Raw genomic sequence first — 14,071 nt, forward strand, 5'->3', positions numbered from 1 at the left:
TTCTGACTTAAGCTGGTTTTATTTATTTATTTACTTATTTTTAAGGATTCTATTTATTCATTTGACAGAGAGAGACACAGGGAGAGAGGGAATACAAGCAGGGGGAGTGGGAGAGGGAGAAGCAGGCTTCCCGCTGAGCAGGGAGCCTGATGCGGGGCTCGATCCCAGGATCCTGGGATCATGACCTGAGCCGAAGGCAGATGCTTAACTGAGCCACCCAGGCGCCCCTTAAGCTGGTTTTAATAAGTTTTTCTGTTCTACATTTTGCCATAGAATAAAGGAGAGAGACCCACTGTTGATGAAGATCTCAAAACTAGCAAACATTCTGAGGCTAAGATAATAGTAATGTACAATGTACATTTTGGTTATTTAAATTGATTTAGAAATAAATAGCTATTTCCTTATTTTACCGTGAATATGTTTAATTAAGATGCTTAAATTCTCTGCGAACAGTGCTCACCTCTGTGATGTGGGGGGTGAGGGTATAGAAAAAGGGGAGGCATATTCACTTTTTACATTGGTGTATTTCTTTCTTCTTTTGTTTGTTTAAAGATTTTATTTATTTATTTATTTATTTATTTATTTATTTATTTATGAGAGAGTGCACGTGCATGGGGGGTGGAACAGGGAGAGGGACAAGCAGACTCCCTGCTGAGTGCAGAGCCCAATGCAGGGCTCCATTTGGGGTTCAATCTCAGGACCCTGAGATCATGACCTGAGCCAAAACCAAGAGTCAGACACTTAACTGACTGAGCCACCCAGGCGCCCCACACTGGTGTATTTCTTGAAGTCTGTTATTCTACCAAGTATCTGCTCTATGTGCAATTTAAAAATATTCTGCTTCTATCTAGGAACTTGGCTAAAAAACTTAACAGGGCCATTTTTCCTGGTGATCTGAATATTTAAAATTCTTATTCAGGATTATCATAGTCTACGTAAAGTAGAAAAATGATTCTAGAGTTTCCCTGATATAAATTTATATTTGTTTGTAACCCTCTCATAAATCACGTACATAGCTTATGGCATAGACTGTGGTAATGGTTTCATGAATATATACTTACCTCCAAATTCATCAAGTTGTATATGTTAAATATGGACAGCTTTCTGTACGTGAACCGTACCGCAGTAAAGTGGGTTACAGAAATCCCACACCCAGGTTCAGGTGTCATATAAGATTAGAATGCACCAGGCTAAATCTTTTGTCACTACACTCTGCAATTTTCCAGACAGGTTCTGGCAATTGCAAACAAACCCTCTGATGGGAGCACAAGCCTGTGTTACAGGTTTGGACAGCTTTTAAAAACTCTCAAAGAAACTTTTTGTTTCCTCACCTGTTGTTTTAAAACCTTGATTTCAGCCTTTTTGGGGGGATTCTTTTTCAGGCTAAAGCCTCCTGACTGGCACTGAAAGCATGGGGTCCCCACTTTGTTTTACCCAATACATCAGACCCTAAAAATTGGGAGCAGTTAGTAGGGAGAAAAATTAATAATTGACAAATGTAAATTAAGGTACTGTTCCATGGAGAAACAGCTGACTTCTCCATGACCACATCCTGCACCCTCCTTAAAAAGACCTAGTAGATTCCACGGCCTTTTTTTTTTTCAGTCATAAGATTATCTCACTAATGTTTATAGCAAATTCTTTCAGCAGATGCCTCGTAATATGCTCAGTATTGGGCTGAAGAAAGAAGGTGACAGTGACCTTTTGAGAACCTGTCACCACACCGCTACATCACATATGATAAAAGCAGTGATACTGACTTTCTCCCCTCTAAGCCCCAATCTATCTGAAGAAGGGTACAAAGGTAACCTCCTGAGGTCTGTGCTAATACCATCATTCTTTGATTCTATCTGACCGAAGTCTCTATAGATGTTTGACTGGTACATATAAAATCTAGTGAATTAGTGCCTCAAAAAGAAAAAAAAAAAAAGCCAATGAATTTCTTTCTATTCCATTGATAGTTACTGGCCTCCTGTTTCAACCTGACCAGTGTTTCAGCTTCCCCCCTGCCCCCGCCCCCCCCGCGGTGCCACGCATGCGCAGGACTGCAAGAGGAAGTGGGTAAAGCTACCTGCAGCTAGAAGTGACTAGCTTGACCGAGGGAGGGAGGTGCTTGGGAAGTGTCAGGCCCCACTCAGCTCCCCCCAGGGCCAACAGGATCAGTATCTTGGAGCTAACACAGCTCATTCCTAGCACACTGGTGCGGAAGAGCAGTCTAGCCCTTCAACACTGCATGTCAGGTCTGGGAAGCAAGAAAGCAACATTACAACCAGCCAACCCTGCTGCACTGTTGCCCTCAAGTCAATCACCGGGTATGATCATCAAACTACCAGCTTTAAAGCATGAGTGTGTGTGTGTGTGTGTGTGTGTGTGTGTGTGTGTGTGTGTGGTGGGGGTGGAGTGGGTGTTCTGAGTGAATTCTACCTTCTCTTTCTGCTTCCATACTCATTTAGCAAGACCTCTTTTTTTTTTTAGTATCAAATTAAGGGAAAGTGCCATGAAGCATAGCAGATCAGCTTCTGTCCTCAAGGAAACCTCTGTCCTATAGGGGAAATAAGACATTTGCACAAATACACATTTGTTGAATGAATAAAAGAATGACTGCAGCATGAGGTAAGAAGTAACACTTTCCAGAAAAGAGGTATAAATAAACTGCTATGAGAATGAGGCAGGAAAAGTTTCCCTCTGGACAGGTTAAAGGAATCATGAGAGAAGAAAGCACTGATACCAAATCTTGCAAGAGTCCTGTGTGGGACTCAGATGTCCACCAGGTATCCCCAGCGGGGCCAAGGAAAGGGAGTAAAATATCTGGCCATTTAAAAGGTACAGTTTGTGGGGCGCCTGGCTGGCTCAGTCGGTGGAGCGTGAGACTCTTGATTTCGGGGTTCTGAGTTTGAGCCCCACACTGGGTGTAGAGATAACTTAAAATCTTTAAAAATACATATATAGTTTGTAAGCAAAGCTCTGCTAAAAAGAGATGTGGTGTGGGGTTAGGGAACATGGGAAAGAGAAGATTGGGATTAATAACGAAAACGAAATTGTACAAAAGTTCTATGATGGGTTTTTATTACTTTCCTCACTTCTCCTTGTATCAGATAGTGGAGGGCCTGAGGAACTGTGAAAAACTTTAAAAACAACCCACTCCCTCCATAGAAAAGACCTTCTGGGTCACAAGCCAGTCCCTCTGTCACCATTGAACTGTCAGCTTGGACATTTCCCTTTCCCAGAGGAATTCCGTGGCTTAGGAAGCTTCGGCTTATTACCAATGTCCAGAGCTTAGAAGCAGTGCTCTACCCTACAGAATCCTATAACCTGCTTTAGCTAACTCCAGTTCCCTATTCCCCAGTCAAGTGGGCAGAAAGAGAGCCGGCCTCCCCATGCCTCTGAATTCCTCCAAATGCTTGAGAAATTCACCCGGTCGTTCTCTGTTTCTGAAACCGACATGGTTTAAAAGTCGCGGTTGGAAAGCTGCACCCGTACAATGCCATCTCTTCCTGAAAGAGAAAGTCATTTCTCCGCCTATTTCAAGAGGGTAAGGAGCTTCTGCCTCATGGCATTCTCAGACGGGAGGTGAAAGCAAAGTAACAAGAACCCTGCTGGGGAACATATTTTAGCTAGAGGTAGAACGTCGACAGTACGAGCTGTGATACCAGCACGAAGGTACCACACATAGTGACAGTCATCCCAAAGAGTAAGCCTGCCACGCACCGTGAATCTGGAGCTGAACCCCTCCTACGTTCACCTGTCCCGGGTCTCCCTGCTTGAACCGTGCTGAGGCAGCTTGGAAGAGCCTTGCTAAATATTTTCTTGACCCATCTCGTGAGGACGGGGAAAATGCTGAGAAAATGAAGCTGCAGAACCCACGAGGTGGCCGCACTATCCTTCAGGGTATGGAGGAACCAGACCGTGACAACTGGGAGAGAGAGGGCTGCGTGTACTGGAGTGACTGGGTGTTATCCTTGAAAAGCAGTGAGAATCAGTCACAATCTGAGCTGCCCAAACTGGCCCCTGACAAAAACAAGCCCCGTTTGTGTGACTTCAAGGAGACTGAGTACACGGGGACAAGCAGGTGAAATCCATCAAAGAACTGGGTGAGCCCCGTAACTGTCGTGTGCATAATGGGAGCTCCCTGACTCGGGCATGACAGGAGAGCTGTGGTAAGCACAGCCTAGGAGGCAGTGATGACGGACCTAAGCCGCAGGCTGGCTCCCCAGAGCAGCCTGAGTGACTCCCTTGGTCCCCAGAGCAGTGTATACATGTTGGGGTGACTTTTGCCTCTTCTATAAGTGGGACCAAAACATCCACTTGAATTCTTTCATTTGTATCATTCCTTCAAGTGAAGTAATTTGGTACCCACCCCCCGACAAGACAAAACAAAAAACAAAACGGTGAGTGCTACCTGCCATCAAAGAAGAAGAACTTGCCCCGTCCGTTCTTTTCTCCGTGAACAAAGTTCCCCTCAAATCTGTCCGTGGAGGAGTAGGTGACCGTGCAGAAGCCGTGTGGTAATCCATCATCATCCAGGTGCCCTGGAGAAAGGGAATCACAAGGCAAACTTTAACATCTTCAACGCGTTCCCACCGACATGTCTGTGCTCAGATCCTGCCCGCAAGTTCCCTGAGCAGCCAAAGCCCCCCCCCCCGCCCCCTCTCGGGGGAGAGCGCCTGCCAAGCGTTCTGTGCCCGCATCAGCAGTACCAACTTGTCTGTTATGTACACTTTGTGAACGGACAAAGAGGCACAGTAGAGGGACTTAAACACATTTCAGACGAGGGACCAAAAACGAGCTTGCATTTTACTGGGAACTACAAGTTATTACCAATAATAACATCTGCATGTTTCCGTTTACCAAGTACTTCCCTACATGGCACTGCTCATATTTGGAATCAATGCCCCCAACTCTCTTGCTTAATTGAAATGTGATTGAGATAGCACCATTTTATAGTCTATTGTAAGGTACTTTGTCTTTGCAGTAAGTTATCTAGTTGTAGAACTCAGTATACAATATGATTTTATAAATCATTATATAGTATGATGTGGAGGACTGCGAGCCGGGTGACTTCTGAAAACCTTTGCTCTGTATGCTCACACAACAAGGGACATAGCCACGTCTCTGAAACTGCCCTAATATTTATACACCTCACACTGTACTAACACATGAACTCATAGTCCTTCTAAGCCTGAACTTAAGCTTAACCTTGAACTTACTGCTTTCCTTTACAATGTCTTTCAGCCTTGAATGTTTAGTAATAACCTTGTCATATACCCTCTACCACTACGTTCAGAGGGTTTGTGCTTTAACGCAGCTGCAAGTATCCACGTGGCCATTTCAACAGTGATTTTGAACATCAGCAGCTCTTATTATACTGTGATCTTTAAATTGCTGGTTCTTCCTGGGTCACAGACCGGTATATTCCCATATTTATGTTTACAGTCAATATTTAGGTTTTTATTATTATCTACATATTTCACAAAACCCAGAAGTCACCTCATTGGTATCTCCCCAATTATTCTGGTGAGCTAATTTTATGGAAGTGGGTGAAAATGAAGGCAGTAGTTAATCTCTTGGCTTTTTCCTGGGTTAACGACCTGGGTCATGGATGTAAAAGGTATGAAAGCATTAAACACGGTGTGCAATGCAGGAACATTAAACACTTAAATGGGGCTTCCAGATGGCTCACAGACATAAAAGAAAACACAAACCATATCACCACAATGAATGCTTTAGTCTCCTAAAACGGTTTCTTCTAACATGATTAAAAAAAAAAAAAATCCCTTAGAAGAGAGGTTAAGTGTTATTATGAAGCACAAAAAAGCTCTTTGTGTTATTGATTACATAAACATAAAATAACAATAAACAAATACACTATTTTATTGCTACATCCAACTCTGTATAGAATGAATTACCTAGAATATTACAATAAAACATGACTACTTAAATCACAATCAATATGGTTCCTTTCCTCTTAACACAAATTTTTTTCTACAAAGGGCCAGGGAATTAATGGTTAGAAAGCAACTAGGCCATAATTGCTTTCTTCTAACTCAAAAACTAACTATTCATGGCATATTCAATGATACTTGAGTCATATGAAATCATTTGGACAATTATTTTCTAAGTAGGTACCGGTGACATTTCTCTCATTGAAATAAATTAAATATACCTTTTTTCCTTTCATAAAAAGACCCACCCCGTGTATAGCTAAAAGCTTGCTTTTATGAAATGTTGGGATTAACATTTCTATGAATTTAGCATTCTACTTAGAATTTAGGTATAAATATCAGAATAATCATTTTAGCCTTATATTGAAGTGCTCACTAATTAGTTGAAAGTGTTTTCCCCACAGAAAACAGTTCACATATTTCAGACTTGAAAAAGTTCAAGTTTGATGAAATTTTTTATTGTACTTTAGATCAAAAGAACTATTATGGTAAACATGAGCACTAAGGGAGAAAAAATCCAGTGTAGAAATTTCAATTCCACCCTCCCTCATTCACAGCAGTCCTGTCCTATTTCTGAATAAAACATTGCAGGTACATCCCCAGCAGCAGAAAATTAGAGAAAATTTAAAGTGTCATGTGGACACTTAGCATGGAACATGCTAAAAGCACTTGAAGGACAGCACTGATCCCAACTGAGATGAAAGCAAAAACGTCAATCCCATTCCATGAAGGATGCTTGTGTCAATGGGTCTTTCAACAGGCCAGTGAAGAGTTGTCCCATCACCTACTTAGTCTCTAGTGAGAGAGGCACAGAGAATGCGAGCCATTTCTTGGGTGACACTGTGTGTTTGGAAAGATGCGGATGTGCGTTGTTTCCCTCTCCCTCTATCAGTCCACAGCAGGCCCCCTCTTGTTGGCTTGTTTGTTTTGTTTTCCTCTCATCTTTCCAAAAGGAGGACGATGTTATCAATTAACAGGATCAATTAAAAAGAGCAAGAAATTAAGGGTTGTGATCATTTGAGAATTCTACCCTGAATATTTAATAGCCTGGAGTGGTTTTCCTAGCAGTAGAACCTTGTATCTACAACAACCAAAGCAACAACAACAAAGAGACTTCCCAAAGAAAGCAAGGTAGGGAAGAGAAGAGATTAGGTTGTTATGCCCTCACACCTCCTTTCAACATTAGTGCTTCTATAGATGATCTTCTGGTATAGCTCTTGTTCAAACACCACGTGGATACTAGCATCATGGAGTAGTTGTCTGGTCAGTATTAGTCACTTAATACTGCTGCGATACAGAGAAGACAAAAGTCTGCATACCTATTAGGCATCTGGCAATGGATAACATCCTTTCCTGTTCTCTCAAGTAAACCTCATAACAAGCCCCCACATTCCAAGCTTATTTGCTCATCTGAGGAAGCCCTCGCCTTGCACCCAAGAAACACATTAGCCACTCCGAACGTGCTAATGAATACTGAAAGCCCCTTCCCCAATTCTTTCAATCTTTTTCTCTCCAGATAAGGGCAAACTAGCAGCATGCCCTTTCTTCCCTGCTTCTGATGGAAGAAGGTATCACTAAAGAGAGAGGTATCCTGGGGACCCAGGAAGAGAAGTGGAAGAAGCCTTTGGAGTTAAGGTAGTTCTCAAAAAACCACCAGGATCTCCAATAGCAAATTCCTATCCCTTCCAAGTGTTACCTAACTCCAAGAGAAACACTAGTCCTCCTTGCCTGGATTGAGGTCAATTTGTAAAATGCTCCAAGTCAGCCAACAGCCTTCTGGGCCAGTTCCCACTAAACAGAGGTTGAACACCACTCAGACAACAGGAAAATTCACTTGAATGACTGTTCGGTGTTGATAATGCTGTCCCAGCTCATGTGTTGTAGATCAGTCCCCAGCGTGATTTTAAATATTTACAGAGGTTAGAGAAGGAAAAAAATATAACAGTCTCATACCTTTACTTTTTCACTTTGTTCTAGAGATCATTATCTATTGAACAGATAGCAAGTTAAAATTTCCCCCTCAAGTTACCTCTGAGCTTTTTTTCTTAACCTGATGAGAGCCAGGCCTGTATTCTGCGCAGTGCTGGTCCATCTCTGCCAAGGAAATTCCCTGTGGGTCAGGCACCCGGCTGCTGACTGCCTCAGGCTTACCCACAGGAGATCTGAGAGTAGGGCCTCTGTGTGTGTGTGTGTGTGTGTGTGTGTGTGTAGTGTGTTTCCTTCAGAACAAGAGACCCTTACATGCATTGTTGGTTTTATGGAATACAGCTGCTTAAAAAAGTAATATTAATAAAAGGCAAACTGATTCTCTCTAGTGCAAAAAACATGCCCTCACGATGATGCATTTACACTGGTTGTTAAAAATATACTTTCATTTTTGAGAGTAATTCTTTGTGAGAGCTCAATGATTAGTTGTGAGGGTCATAATTTTAGTGCGTGGCCCACAGGGAGGGGGTGGTGCCCGTGCACTTAGCATGCATTTTTCCTAAGTACAGAGCACGAGCCAGCCTTGTTAGAGACAGGTAGGATAAGATATTTGGGGGACTTAAAAATATTTTTTAATATTTTGAGGAGCTTGGGGTAGTGGAACACTGATTTGTTTGTTTTCATTCTGGCTCCTTATTTCCAGACATTCTGATACTTCCTTCTTTTTTTTTTTTTTTTTGAGTAGCTTTCCTCAGCGTCTCCTATATTTTTCCAAGCCTTTCCATTTTTTCTTGCCTGCTTAACCACATATCTGGATTATTTCAAAGAACCTTCTCGGTGATCCCTTATCCTGCTCACCATTGCTGGCTCATCTTCCCAGAACAGAGCTCTGATCCTGTCATTCCCAGCTCTAAAAAGCCCCCGTGGCCTCCCATCGCTTTCAGTACACAGTCCACATTTTCAGCCTGTGACACGGCCTCTTCCCCTGTCTTACCCTCCACTTTTCTCCTAGGCCCCCTGTTCCGGCAGAGCCAAGTGATTAGTCTCTGAACGTGCCTCCATAACGACAAGGTGCCCACCTCTGTGTTCACTCACTGAGGTGAGGTGAGGTGATTCAACTAGAATCAACTCCATACCACCTCTTCTGGGAAATCTTTCTCCATCTCCCTCCCCAAGCTGGAAGTAATTTTTACTTCCTCTCAACCACCATAATTCATCTGTTTGGATATGACAGACCTATTTAAAATTATAGTAGGGACCCCACTGTATTCATTTTTGTTATCTATGGGTAGACAAAGCAATAAATCTAGTAATAAACACCACCTCCTCCTGAACCAATGAGCCTGGAAGAGTTTTTAAAAAGCCACAGCAGGATCTCAGGCGGCTTTCTCAGGCCCTCTGAGGCCCAGGGCTTGCTGCCTTCCCGAAGGAGCACAGCCAGCAGGAGGAAACAGTTACTCCCTCCACTGTCCACCTCCCCTCGGGATTCATCCACTCAGAGCCTAGAACTTCACCCAGGCTACGGTTCCACCCTGACAGAGAACCAACATTTCAACTCTAGTCCTGCAAAGAGCAATTTCTTCCCCAGGGTAAATTGCTAAGGAGGAAGAAAAAGAGGAAAAAGGATGTCTGTTGGAGAGGCTGTAAGCTAAATTCTCTTTCCCCAAATACGTTTTTCTGACAGTCACTGAACTGTCAGAATCAAACTCTAGAGCAATAAAGACTGGTACTGACACAGTACTTAACTGTTGCTTCCAAACTCAATTACCAAGTATTTCATATATTTGACGGACTCACTAAAAATTTAAAAAAAAAAAATAGGAAAAATGTAGGGAGACAGTCTGGTATGGTGGAATGAGGTTCTGGAGGTCTAAGCCTGTCCCCTACCTCGCTGAGTGTCCCTGGATTCGTTCTTAACTCTTCCGTGCCTCAGTTCCCTCCCCTGTAAAATTAGGATAATATTAGGGCCCACCTCATAAGACTGACTGGATAATGTGTGTGTGAAACATTTAGCCCAGAGCCTGAACACAGTAAGGACTGAACAATTATAGCAGTGATCATAATAGTGAAGACAACTAAACTGCGGAGACCAGAGGCTCTGTTTATGGAGAGAGGTAGGTGATACTTCAACACCAAGATATTCAAACTAGCCTTTTACCAGTCTCCCAAGGACATGTTAGATGATAAGCAAAGACTGTTACAGACAGCACTAAAAAGGCCAACAATGGCTAGAGAAAAGCCCACTGGTACAGTTCACTTCGTGTACACACGCAAGCTCTAGACACTGGGAGTTCGAGCCTTAGATGCTTTTAAAGACTCTAAAAGAGTCTGTGCTACTCTTGTTTACTGTCAGGTACAAGTGAGTGACCATGTGTCCTGGATTGCCCCCAGACACTGATGGCTTAAACTAGTTGTGCCAGCATGAGTATTAATAGTGACCCCTCTCACTCTCACGCATATTCTGATTTGGGACGATAATGTATATGGTTTGCCCTATATAACAGATTCTTCCTTGTTTGTATAAGGAACTATCCAGTGGACAACCTCAAAAACAACAGATATATTTCTAAAGCTGCTTGTTCACATTCTGCAAGGAACCCAGGGATCACAGACAACGGGGCCTTAGGCTTCTGAACAGCTTCCAAAAGGAATGTGGTTTTAACCTGAGGAGCACTGCCTGTGATCAACGGTTTGCATTACATTTTTACAAATACATTTTTACAAATAAAAGTAAACTTTGAAGAATGAGAACAAGCCCTAACAATTTGAAAAGAGCACATTTTTCATTTATTTTTCATAACACGAAGGCACAAGTCAATAATTTAAATTAAACGAAGGCTTCCAATGGACCCTCTCAATCACTGTCTTTGGGGTCCCCGGAAGCCCCCAAATTTGCTTATTAGATAAATAGTGCTGTGAATTCACAACACTGTGAAATTAAAACCACCACCACCACCGACACTCCTTGAAGCTGGATAGAGAAATAAGTTTTAACAGTTACATCAGGATGGATATCTTCCAGAGAATTCAGAATTATTATTATACTTAATCTCACCGTAAGACCTCAAGATCACTAATTATGTTTTATAAAAATTGATTTCTTCTGCCAATGTAGCAATAACTATGTATCCTTATGCATTTGCACAGTGTTGCTACTTTATTTTGCTTTACCTTTTATAACCGCTTGTTTATACAAACTAGATAGAAACCAGCTTCAACCAAAAGCTTAACATTATTTACTTGGACACTTGGTTTAAAATATTCTGGAATAATACCACACAACATTTCAAAACATCACGACGTACTGTCTGGGGTGGAATCAAATAAGTAAACACGTTAAAGAGTATTTTCCAGTATTCACTGTTACAAAATCATAACGTCCCCTGATACAAACAACTAGATTGTATAACGTCCCCACCTCGCTCTTTAGAACTAGCAAAAAAAGAGGTGGAGAAACTCAGCAAAACAAAGTGGCGAGAAAAGTCGGGGGAGGGGCGCTAGAAGAGAAGGGGCGGAGAAACACGACACCGAGGCGGTGATATCACCCACAGCCAACGGCATGGAATTCAGAAAGTTAAGTGTCACCCAGCAATTTCGGTCAGGGCTTGCGGCGCGCCTGCACAGCGTGGCGGCGGCGGCACCCGAGCGCGGAAGCAGGAAGGGGGAGGGGCGGTTTGCCTGAGTTCGCTCGGGGGCAGCAGAGGGGAAGGCCACCGCCTCCGGGGCGGCGTGCGTTCAAGCCCCGGGTCGGGAGCGTGGTGCGTTGCCCTGCAATGATTTCATCTTTTCGGAAGAGCGGCCGCCCCGGCCGCGGCTGCCACGTGCCTGGGTCGGCCCCGTGCGCTGCGCCGGGGGACGGACCCGGACGCGGCCGCGGTCACCGCAGGTCGCTGCGGCGAGCGGAAGGAAAGGGCTGGCGGCCGGAGAGGGGCTCGGGTTGCCAAAACCGGGCGGGGGGATCGCTCCGCCGAGACTGCCGGTCTCGGGGGGGCTGTCCTCCTGCGCACCCCCACCTTCCATCCCCGAAAGCGGGGAGGCCAGAGTGCGGGGCAGGTTCGCAACTCCGAGGGCGGATGCAGGCTGTGGCCCGGCGGGCTGGAGCGGCCGGACCCTCCCGGGGGCCCCGGCCCGGCAGAATCCCGTTCCCGGCCTGCGCCCCGCCGCGCAGTGCGCGCTCCCGGCGGCGTGGCCGTGGCCGCCCGGCCCGTGCCCGAGCCGGGCAGCGGGCCACCCGCGTAGGGGACAGTGGCGGCCGCGGGGCCCGGCGCCGCGCGGGTCGCAGCCCGCCACTCCTTCCGCGTTCCAAGCCCTCGGCGCCTCCTCCCCCAGCCCCAGAGAAACGCTGTACCTTCCACCGCCTCCTCCACCATCTCGTCGTCGCTATCCATGGCGGCTGGGGACCGTGCCCAGCTCGGGGCCGCGCGGCTGCCTCCCGTCCGTCCGGGTGCTCCCGGTGGCTGAGCGAGCGCTGGGGCTGAACCCTGCGAGTTTGGAGGAGGAGGAGGAAGAGGAGGGGCAGTCGGGGCTGGTTCGCACTGCCTCCCCCTACAGCCCTTTCAATTCCTTGGTCTTAAGCTGCTGCGGCAGCAGCCGTCCCCCCGCTCCTCCCTTCGCCCGCTGGCCCCTCGTCTCCGAGGCTCCGGGGTGCCGCCGTGGCCGCCGCCGCCGCTGCAACTTTCTCCTGTAATACCCCCTCTTTGTTATCGAGCAGATGATCCGCTGACATCACCCAGCGCCGGTGCGCTCCCTCCCTCGCTGATTGACAGTTCCCTGTCCCTTCCCAGAAGTAAGGCTCCTTAAAACGAAAGGCGCTCCCGGTCCGCGCTGACTCTGCGCCCCAGCCAGCCAGCCCCCGGGCCCATCAGGGTTTATCTTTTGCTTCTGCTCGGCTCGGTGCGCTCCGAGCGCGCCACGCCGTCCTGTACACCCGGCTTCTCGTGGGGACTTGGGACCTCCGGGGTACCGCCCTCAGGGGGCTCAAAACTCCCGACCTCCTGCTGTGCCGGGGCAACTTGGAAGTCCGCCGTGCAGAGCCCTCCAGCCCCGCCTCGGGACAGCCTCCCAAGAGCAAGGGAAGCCAAGGCAGCGTTTCTGACGCTCCAGCACCTCAACTTCCTCTCGCCCTCGCCCCCACTTCACCCCGTTTGCCACCCGGAGCTGCACGAGTGCAGCACGCAGGGGAGCGCAGGTGTCCCTGCGTCGCCGCATCACATCCGCGAGCAGGTTTCCCGGACTCAAGGGGGTAACATCCAGCCCTGATTCCGCCGGACTGGGGCCCCCACCCCAGCGCGCCGAGTCCCCACCCTCCTCCGGACTGTCAGGCGGCTCGGGTGATTGAGAAATTCAGCAAATCCAAATGGCAGCGGGCTCGTTATCAGGCAGGAAACAAGCCGCACGGAAGGCCCGGCAGGTTCCTCCTCGTGGTTGCGGTAATGGAAAAGGAGCCACCGAGCGGAGCTAACGAGGAACGACCCTCCGTCTGGCGCGCCTCCTTCTCGCGCCTTCCGCCCTGTACGTGTGATACCCCAGTGCCTCCAAGTGCCAACCGCTCCATAGATTCGGGCTCTTCAAGTGGAGAAAATCACGGGGCACCCAGTTCCCGGCCCAGCCACTTAGAGTCATTATGGCATTGCCTCTTACAGGTGGCGGTAAAGGGCGGCTGTAAATAGCTGGTTAAATGGATGCAAATGTACACAATGTACCGTGGAATTACAGGGTGCTGCTCTGGGCATCTGCCAAGAACAGCTACTGCACGGGAGGAGGGGACAGGAGCGAGCGAAGAAAAGTTGTTCCATTTTGTTTTCTGAACGAGTGAGACTTTGGGGATTTCAGAGTACTTCCAGCACCCGGGCGACCACGCCTTGTTTTTGGCTTTGTGCTTAAGTGCAAAATATTTTTATCGAGTATTGTGAGTTTCTTCTTAAATTCAGTTTTCCCTTTGTGAAAAAAAGAACAATGTTAGGGACACTCGTTCCATACATTGCCAGGAATTTCAATTGCTTTTGACTATTTTAGAAACAGAGGGAAGGGCCCTGGACCAGGAGTTAGGACACTAGGGTTCTGGTGCTGCTGACCTGCAGAGGGGCCCTGGGAGCCCCCCCTCCCCTTGCCAGCCTGAATTCCTCCTGCAGGAGATAAGAGACTTAGGCTAGACGACTCTGAGATCCCCAGCTTAGGCTAAAGCACTCAGAGGTCCCTTGGCT

At 46.6% G+C, this 14,071-nt stretch overlaps 1 protein-coding gene across 2 annotated transcripts in view; it reads right to left on the reverse strand.

Annotated features, from left to right (window-relative positions):
• The window catches only part of SETD7 (SET domain containing 7, histone lysine methyltransferase), a 46,943-nt gene extending 33,769 nt beyond the window's left edge, over nt 1–13,174 (reverse strand). Inside the window, exons 1-2 of one of the 2 annotated variants that reach the window (XM_036078961.2) lie at nt 12,217–13,171; nt 4,400–4,529 (exon numbers count right to left, since the gene is read on the reverse strand). In XM_036078961.2, coding sequence (XP_035934854.1) covers nt 4,400–4,529; nt 12,217–12,256 — 170 coding nt within the window. In that variant the 5' untranslated portion in view covers nt 12,257–13,171. Of the gene's footprint in view, nt 1–4,399; nt 4,530–12,216 lie in introns of both variants that reach the window. The other variant, XM_036078962.2, reaches the window with a different exon arrangement.
• Nucleotides 13,175–14,071: the final 897 nt, after the last annotated feature.

Source organism: Halichoerus grypus, chromosome 3, assembly GCF_964656455.1.
Source record: "Halichoerus grypus chromosome 3, mHalGry1.hap1.1, whole genome shotgun sequence".
Lineage (NCBI taxonomy): Eukaryota > Metazoa > Chordata > Mammalia > Carnivora > Phocidae > Halichoerus > Halichoerus grypus.